At 33.8% G+C, this 10,144-nt stretch overlaps 2 protein-coding genes across 2 annotated transcripts; both read left to right on the top strand.

Annotated features, from left to right (window-relative positions):
* On the top strand, positions 1-1,326 carry LOC136069568 (putative receptor-like protein kinase At3g47110). The gene has a single exon (XM_065778278.1). The coding sequence runs from the start codon at positions 1-3 to the stop codon at positions 1,324-1,326; it is 1,326 nt and encodes a 441-aa protein (XP_065634350.1).
* A 361-nt stretch (positions 1,327-1,687) lies between these two features.
* Positions 1,688-3,491, top strand: LOC112031701 (probable LRR receptor-like serine/threonine-protein kinase At3g47570). The gene is made up of 2 exons (XM_065778260.1): positions 1,688-2,749; positions 3,038-3,491. Exons 1-2 carry the CDS (start codon positions 1,753-1,755, stop codon positions 3,466-3,468), a joined length of 1,428 nt encoding a protein of 475 aa, XP_065634332.1. The 5' UTR covers positions 1,688-1,752; the 3' UTR covers positions 3,469-3,491.
* Positions 3,492-10,144: the final 6,653 nt, after the last annotated feature.

The raw sequence follows: 10,144 nt of genomic DNA, 5'->3' as shown, positions 1-10,144 counted from the left end.
ATGGTTATCAGATTCTATCCTTCACTTCAAACTTGCAACCCCAACATAATGATGCACTCTTGTCTCAGTTACGAGTGGCTTTTCTTAATATTCTTTCACGGGATTCTTCTAATGTTTATGAGCTCATGTTTGAAATCTGCTACAGTTCAAGCTTTTGCAAATGAGACAGATCAACTAGCTTTACTTGACTTCAAGAGTCGGATCACCCAAGACCCACTTCAAATCATGATTTCGTGGAATGACTCCACACATTTTTGCAACTGGATAGGTGTTACATGTAGCTTTTCCAGTAAAAGAGTAATTGTTTTGGACCTGGAAGATAAGAGCTTGGTTGGCTCCATACCATTTTCTATAGGAAATCTTTCTTACATCAAAGGAATAAACCTACAAAACAACAACTTCTATGGTAAAATTCCTCAAGAAGTGGGACGTCTACAACACCTGCAGCATCTCAATTTGAGTTGGAATTCCTTTAATGGGAGTATTCCAACTAATCTAAGTTATAGCACACAACTTAGAGTGCTTGATGTGGCTGTCAACGATCTTATTGGGCAGATTCCAGACCATCTCAGCTCATTGACAAAGTTGGTGAATCTAAGTCTTGGTCAAAACAACCTGACAGGAACTATCCCAGCTTGGATAGGTAACATTTCTTCTTTAAATGTCCTTAGTCTTCTTGAGAACAATTTTCAAGGAAGCATACCTAGTGAACTTTGTCGTCTATCATGCTTGAGATTTTTTAAACTTTCTGTGAATAATCTGTCCGGTACCATCCCTCTTGTCATTTTTAATATTTCTTCCATATACTCTTTCTCTATTACTCAAAACCGGCTACATGGAAGCCTTCCACCAGATGTTGGTCTCACTCTTCCTAACCTTCAAATGTTTCTTGGTGGTCAAAATAGTTTCACAGGACCAATTCCAGTGTCGTTATCAAATGCTTCTCAACTTCAGTTTCTTGACTTTAGTTCAAATGGTTTGACTGGGACATTGCCACAAAATTTAGCAAGTTTGCAAGGCTTGGTTGTGCTTGCTTTTGAAGAGAATAGACTTGGAAAGGGGGAAGATGGAGACCTGAATTTTCTCAGTTTCTTAGCTAATTGTACTAGTTTGGAGGTCTTGCGTCTTTATGGTAATAGTTTTGGAGGAGTATTGCCCAACTCCATAGCCAACCTTTCTACCAAGTTACAATTTCTTACTTTAGGTGGGAATATGATCTGTGGCTACATCCCTATTGGGATCGGGAACCTCATTAACTTAAAACTTCTACGATTAGATGGTAACTATTTTGGAGGTACTCTCCCAGATGTTCTTGGCAAGCTTTAAAAATTAGTTGAATTATTTTTGCATAATAACAAATTTTCTGGGTCAATTCCTTCCTCCTTAGGTAACTTAACTACATTGACAAGCCTCTTTTTGGATGAGAACAAATTTGAGGAAACAATACTCCCAAGCCTCGGAAATTGCCAAAATTTGCATACACTGAACCTTTCTCGTAACAATCTCACTGGCACTATACCAAAACAGGTTTTGGGTCTCTCTTCCCTTTCTATTTCTTTGGTCATGTCCCATAATTTTTTGATAGGTGCACTGCCGTTTGAAGTGGGCAACTTAATACATCTTGGCGAGTTAGATCTCTCAGAGAATAGATTATTAGGTGAAATTCATTCCACTCTCAAGACATGTCTTAGTTTGGAGCACTTGTATTTGGAAGGTAATTCACTTGAAGGAGCAATACCTCAATCCTTGGAGATGTTAAGAAGTTTAGAAGAAATAGATCTTTCACGAAATAATTTTTCTGGATATATTCCTAAAATTTTTAGCAAGTTTACACTTAAGTATCTCAACATTTCTTGTAATGATTTCGAGGGTGAAGTGCCAAGTGAAGGGATTTTTTCAAATGCAAGTGAGGTTTCAATCATTGGAAACGATAAGCTATGTGGTGGTGTCCAAGAATTACATTTACCTTCATGCTCAAAGAAAAATCCACATTTGTCTAGGAGGCTTCTTTTAATCAAAATCATAATCCCTGTCACTATAATAATCATATTTGTACTTGTTCTATTGTATTTTTACCCTACATGCTTTGTGGGGAAAAATTCAACAAAGAAAGCATTAACTACATCTTTCTTTGAAGATTGGCCATTACGTATCTCTTATGAAGAACTCCTACAATCAACAAATTGTTTTTCTGAAAACAATTTGATTGGTTCAGGTAGCTTTGGCTCTGTATACAAAGGAATTCTTCCTAGAAATGGAGCAATTGTTGCGGTTAAAGTATTAAACCTTCAACAACAAGGAGCTTCTAACAGTTTCATTAATGAATGCAATGCTTTAAGAAGTATACGTCATTGTAATCTTCTCAAGATTATCTCTGCTTGCTCCAGCATTGATCATGAAGAGAATGACTTTAAGAGTTTAATTTTTGAGTTCATGTGCAATGGTAGTCTAGACCAATGGTTGCATCCTAAAGATGATGTGCAACATCAAAGCAAGAGATTGAATTTTATTCAAAGACTAAACATAGCCATTGATGTTGCTTATGCATTAGAATATCTTCATCACCAATGTCAAACCCCAATTATTCATTGTGATCTAAAACCAAGCAATATACTCCTTGATGAAGATATGACAGCCCATGTTGGTGATTTCGGATTGGTGAATTTCCTTTTTGAAACATCAAACAATCCCTCCAAAGCTCAAAGCTTGTCAGTTGGGCTCAAAGGTTCCATTGGATACATTCCTCCAGGTAATTTTCGACTAGATTAAGTACTCTTCATTTCCTTTATAAAAATTTGCATTGATATAAAACTAAAATAGGGATTATTTCAAAAAGTAATTATATGCTTTTGACTCCACTTTTTGAGTGGGAAAAATTCCACTTGAATAAACAAAACAAATTTTTTTTCCCTAAAAAACCACATATTCACAAAATTGTATGAAGGCTATTTGTGCCAGGAATGCATATTGCATTAGTGGTTAAATTTTAAGCTCACAATACTAGTATTGTTACTGAATATGTATTGATGAATTGTAGAGTATGCGATGGGTGGCCAAGTTTCACCACTAGGAGACGTTTATAGCTATGGGATACTCTTACTGGAAATGTTCATTGGAAAAAGACCTATTGATGAAACGTTCAAAGATGGTTTGAGCATTCACAAATTCGCTACAATGGCTTTGCAAGAACATATCATGGATATAGTTGACCCATCAATGTTCTTTGTGGAGGATGGAGAAGATGCCAACAATGACATAGAAGAAAGAACAATAATTGAAGAAGGTCCTCATGTTAATGTCAATAGCAGAATAAAAGAATGCTTGATATCAGTGTTCGAAATTGGATTGTCTTGTTCTAAAACATCACCAGATGAGCGAATGCCTGCAAATGTGGTCGTCAATGAAATTAACACAATTAGAGACACATTTCTTAAATTTAAGAAGGAAAACCAAAGAAGAACGAGCTAGGTATGTTAAGTCATTTTGTTTTATTGATGGACATACATATTCATCACTTCGTTGTATTGGGGGGAAAAAACAGAAACATATAAAATTAAGGGGAAAAAAATGTAGAAGTAGAAAGAAAAGAGTATCAATTGCTTCTATTAGGGATTGTCAAGTCCGGATGTTACTGTTTATTAATATTAACACTAATGGAAATTATGGAATACAATTGCTGTTTGTTCACGTTAGTCATACACTTGTTTCGTTAATTAGTTCATTTGATTGTCTGTTTTGTAGCATAACCGAATTGGATGGAAGTAATGACGCTTGTTGGAGTACAATTCCTGAGGCTATTGTTAGTTGTCAATGACATTTTCTTGAATCATGTTCCTATGTTCTTTTGATTATTGCATATATGTACGATCCCTCCTTTGATTTGTAGTTTATATTCCTATGCCATTTTCTTTCTTGATATGATTCTGTACTTAATATATCTAACTAATCACTAAAATATTACCGTGTTTATAAAGCAATCCATAGTAACTATATTTTGGTTTTACTCCTTGATCTCTCACACCCTCTGTATTCTCATGGATTTATCAATCTTTGGATCTCAAGTGTCAAACAATAGTTTCGGTGGGGAATATTATGAAATTCTCAGTTTTGTGAGATGCAAAATAGAGAAAAAATTTGCACCCAAAAAAAAAAAAAAAACAATTACACAAGACAATATTTACGTAGTTTGACAATTTGTCTATGTCCATAAAATTGCAGTAATTTCACTATTTACTGGAAAAAATACAATATATGGTAGTAGTACAATTTTTTTCTCTCTCAAAACAACACACACCAAACCCTAATATGAGAGCAACAGTATTTTTATCATGCACAAAGGATTCAAAATGGGCTAAAAACGGGCAAAAAATTTTCCCCCAAACCTTCACTCTATGGATTAAGCCCCAGAAAATCTCCCATTAAAAATGATAACACTTTTATATTGAGTCAAGTCATAATTTAGATCATACACAACTAGATTACACATAGCCCAAAGATTCCAATGTTTAAAAACAATGTGCTGTACACACACACAGCACAATACATTGAATATCCTCAATTCATACAATACCCACCATTTCAAGAACTTATCACCCCCCTAAGTAAAAAAATCATCAGAGAAGTTGCTGTCTTTAGATCTAGTGTAGGTTCAAAAGGGACATCTACCTAAAGAGTCCTACATAGCAGCATGGCGCCTAATAAAGACAGATACAGCACCATGCGGCCTAATAAAGGCAGCAACCACGTCCAATTGCAGACTAGCCTTCACACTGCTTTTGGGACAAAAAAACAAATGGAACAAGTTTTCTGGCTGTAAATAATGGAGTCGCATGGCTTGAAGTGTACTAGTGGAGTTACTGATAGAGATTAGACATGGTCAAAAGTCCTCCTTTATCGTCGTTTATGAAGCGGCTTTTTGTTAGACACCTCAGTTAGTTGTATTACTCTCTTGGGACAGCTGGCCCCAATTACCAGTGGGTTAGTTAGGGAATTAGTTGGGTAAACGGGTTGCTTAGCTAATCATTCTGTTAGTTAGTTAAGCTGGGTTTACTTGTATAAAGCAACAAAATGAATGGTAGGGATTCATATAAGAAATAACACTGAGATTACACTACTCTCTGTCTCTCTAGCTCTCTGTTTCTGTCTTCTCTTCATGGAGGCCCAGATCCCCTCTAAGTGATCTACCCAAATCCACAAACTCTATTCAATTCTCTAGGTGCTTAACACTTTTTTTGACTTCGAATCATACAGAATCCAAACTTTCGGTTAACTTCAAGCCCTAGGGCCTGGACTTAATTAGCATGTGACCCCCTCTGAATAGTTTGGCATAAACCCCTAGTTTTATGTATCTGTTTAAAAAACGGTACATGGTTTTCAAAATTTGGATGGGCCCAACACCTATACATGTCTTATAGGTGGGCCCATCCGAATTCCAAATGTGAAAATTGAAAACCAACTTTTTGGCCTGTTTTCTAGTGTCGTTATTTAAAATGATATAAAAATTATGATTTAAAAAGTATTGTGAAAATACGTGTTTATAGTATTCATAAAAAAAAAAATGTATTTGGTACCAAATTTCAAACAATATGTTTTAGTATATGAAAAAACAAAATTATGTGTTTAGTATGTGTATATGTTTTTTTTTTTTAAAAAAAAGCTGACAAGTGGGTCTCCTGGTTAAAACTGAAGAAGGAAGCTTTATGTGTTGTCTAAGTAAGTGGGCCCAATGATTTTCAACATATTTACAAAAGTGTCATTGAGCAACGTTATTTGAAAACTGAAAACTGATACAAGGAGCTTTTTAAATTTAATGTTTAAACACCCTAAACTGAGCAACATAACTCAAACCCTTCAGTAAAAAAACACCCTTATCAAACGTGTTGTTTTTTTTAGGCCCACAATTTTCAGTGTTTAAACATTGAAAATTGTTGTTCAAACACCCTAACCAAGCAGGATGTTAAGTTCCAAACTTTTTCACAATTTTTGTCACAATTATATTTTATGTAGCTCATTGTGAATAATGAACAAAAAAGGTGGGTCAATATAAAAATGACAAGTCTAACATGTAGAATAGTTGCAAAAAAAGATTGTAGTGAATAACAAGTCTACCACATTCTAGACTATTGTTTTTAAACTTGGACCAGACCGGTTGATCCGACTGGGTTAACTGGGAACCAGTCCTTGGACCAGTTCTATAAGAACCCTCTTCATCCATGTCATTATTTTGGTAAAAATTAATGAAAATATGCTACTGGTAAGACTTGAACTTGCTTTCAGCAAGTGAAATAATATGTCTACCATGCAAATCATTGGGCCACGCACAACTTGTTGGTCAAGAATGAAAAATTAATAAATATAAACCAATTTAAGTATAAAATCTATTAAAAAAATTAAATGACACATCACGCTTTGGCCTCGGTTGAACCTCGGTCCGACCTAAAAAATCATAAACCTCTCACTTTTTCGGTTCATTAAACGGTCCGGGTTTTAAAACTATGTTCTAGACTTGAGACCAACAATATACCAACATTTGTCATATTAACGCAATAGGTCGCTGTAAATAAAATTTCACTGCATCCTTTCAAATACAAAATTCCACTATTGACTTTCCTCTCCATATCATGATGAAGTACAAGCTCCACCCATGGAATAACATCACAAATTTCAAGCAAAATAATTGTACTAAGATGCAAACTAATTGACTAATTAACATTACCATAAAGGCATAAACGCCACATCGATCCAAGACAACAGACTCTGTAGTCATCTATGCAAGTTCTAAAAGAAAAAATATAATGGATGTAAATAATTTTATAAATAAATAACAAATACTAAAAAAAAAAAAAATTATATTTTACATTAACGGATTCAAGTTCATAGCTTTCCACTTCAATCCATTGCCTCCCAAAAGTCAATTGGTTTGGTTCACCTGAACGTTTAGACAATGAACTACAGATTGGTTAAGTTACGATTTAAAAAAAGAAAAAGAAAAAGTGACTAAAATTTATATCAATCGGCCAATTATTACAACATTTCCTCTTTTTCTCGGCTTGGGATCAACAGTGTAACGCACTTAAAAAGCATCTAAATATTACTTCCAAATTCCAATTCCTTTCTATCAGTTATAATCTGACTTTAAATTCCGCACCAATTCAGACTCAATTAGTGGACCTAGTTTGTAAGCATGGCCATCATCAGTCTTGGGACTTCTAACTTCTTCAAGTTGTTATTTATGACTCGCCATCTCAACAATTATGGGAAAAAAAAGATGATGACTCTAGATTTATTGCTAAAAGAAACCTTAAAGCATCTACTAATCTTTCTCTTCCATGTCTTCACATTTTCATAGTTTCGAACTTTAAAATTTTGTTATAATCCCAAATTTTAACAATTTGGAAGAACAGAGGAAGAAAAGTTGAAATCTACAAGATTTTTTAAAAGCATTTAAGACAATGAGACAAATATACAACTTTGTAGACATAATGTTTTATCCTTAACACTTTTGTATTGCTTTAATTTTTTCAATTAATTTGAAGAAATTGAATTACATGATTAAACTTTATTCATTCAAACTAATTACACGTGCATTGTGTAGAACATCGACTAGTTTTAATCAAATGCAAGAACTAATTCAAATTCATAGTTTTTAATTAAATCCCATTAAATTTTAAATAGATTTAAAAAAAAAAATTTGATTGTTGGGTGAGAGGGGATTTGAATCCTAAACGTCTCTATTGAAAACACCAGAAGGTATTAGTTGAACTACAAAATTTTTGATAAAGATTCTAAATCAAGTATCCATTGGTTGCCGATAAATAGAAGCTCATTATATGGGAAAAACACACTTATAAGAACATCGTATTTACTCTATCAAAGCTGCGAGTGTCATGTTGAATCCCCAAAGACACTTGTTCTTTCAAAATTAAAGTCGTTCCTACTCTCAAATTGAAGTAGGAATTGTCCCTTGTAACCTCCGTTTGATTAGTTCGAAATCAAACCACCAGCCTACAGCATTAAATCAAGAAATTTCATCATAGGCTCAAAGATATCAAGTAACAATTCCAGTTCAAACTTCATAGCTCTTAAATTATAAACGTTCACATTACGGGGATTTCTTCTTTTTCTCCATGATACTTTCAAAATTTATTGACCACACACCCATATATAGAAAAGGAAATACTAACGAATGTCCTTAGGGCAATAGTTAATAATTTATTTAAAGAAATTTTTTATGGGAATAGAAAAAAAGAAAAAGTAATTAATGTTTTGATAACTTTTTCCATTTTCTATAAAAGTAGTGTCAAAACTTTCCTAAAATAGATTGTTAACCATTATCCTAAGGGTACCCGTTAGCATAACCCATATACAAAAAAACAAGCCAAATAATCATAAAAACATGATTATGATTATTAAGCCTCACATCTCACATTTCCTAATGAATTAGGAAAGCTTTTTGGTCAATGAAATGTTGATTTAGCAGATTTTTTCAAGTCCATGTGGCTTACAATACCACAACCTTTCAAACTTATCTAATTAGATGTGGACTGGAGATCGAGGGGAGACTCAGTACAGCAGCATCATAACTAGCTGGACAGAAGCATCTGAGTCCTACTTTCAATTCCTACCATAAAAATTTCCAATTAACTACTCAAAGTCACAATACAAGACTGTTTTGACTTCAAAATTTTAACTTTTAGCAAAAGAAAATCCAAGCTATTATTTCACCATCCATATATAGGTGGAGGCTAAAGTTTTGCATTTCCACAGAAAGCTGTGTCCTACTAACATAGTTTCTATTAACTCTTGTATTCCACAGAAAGCAAACTCTGGTATCAGGATTCAGATATTATCCTTCCCTTCAAACTTGCTACTCCAACAGAATGATGCTTTCTTGTCTTAGTTACGAGTGGATTTTATTAATATTCTTTCATGGGATTCTTCTAATGTGTATGAGCTCATGTCCAAAATCTGCAACAGGTTGCTGTAAATAAATCTGTGAACTAATCTCTTTTATAATTTTCAAAAATAAATAAATAAATAAAACATTTTCCCTGATGAGAATTATTCCTCAAGAAATGGGTCGTCACCTACTTCACTTACACAACTACAGCTTACCGCACTTACAGTATCTAGAAATTTTACTTAAAATAATTACTTTCTATCAATTCTAATTTGACTTTAAATTCCGCACCAACTCGGTGGAGACAACCTTACGGGAACTATACCAGCTTTGATACTATCCTCTTTCTTCTTTATAAATTGTAATGTTGTTTAGCTTCTCCTCGACAATTCACAAGGAAGCTCTCCTAGTCATACTTAGCAAAAATGGCCATCATCAGTGTTGGGACTTGTAACTACTTCAACTAGTCTATGCCAATACTGTCTATACGGTACGTATGATCCCTCCTTCGCTTTATAATACATATCTTCCTATACTTGAAATGTTTGTAACTCTCAAAAATATTACTGCATTTCATTTGATACTATCTTCCGATTTAATTGCTCAATGTTTCACAGCCTCTAGACTCCCCTAGAGTTACCAATCCTTTGGGTCTTGATTATCAAAATTGATTTTGGAGGATCCACTATCACATAGTATTCAAACTTATTAGTTCAAGTATAGATACTCAGAGAGATATTTAGACCAACTCGCCCATTTATTTCATATATATATATCAGCAATGATTTTCCCATAAATATAACATAATACTCATCGCAAAACACTAGAAGTCCCAAAACAAGATGTTTGAGTAGAAATCAATTTCATTAACTTTGGCCTCTTTAAGTGTTGAATGCAAGTAAATCGAAGTGATGACAAGAGATGAAATTATGGTTCGATGTAAAATCTAACTTCGTGGATTAGGGTGTGGGTTTGAAAAGGGTTTGGTTTACCTCCAGTACTTTTTTAAATGAAATCACCTTTTGGTTTAATGAGTCCAAATTTTTTGTCTTACTCTTCTTACTCTACTATATACTCCACAAATAAAAACATATCACATGTTCATCTATTTAATTAAATGCTAAAATAGATGGACATGTGACATATTTTTATTTGTGAAGTATATAGTGGAGCAAGAAGAGTGTGATAGAAGATTTGGACTCAAAACCCACTACCACTTGCTATTGTATATTTAAAATAATAGGA

The sequence above is a fragment of the Quercus suber genome, unplaced genomic scaffold (assembly GCF_002906115.3).
Source record: "Quercus suber isolate HL8 unplaced genomic scaffold, Cork oak 2.0 scaffold_177, whole genome shotgun sequence".
NCBI lineage: Eukaryota > Viridiplantae > Streptophyta > Magnoliopsida > Fagales > Fagaceae > Quercus > Quercus suber.
This window is presented reverse-complemented; position numbering and strand designations above follow the sequence as displayed.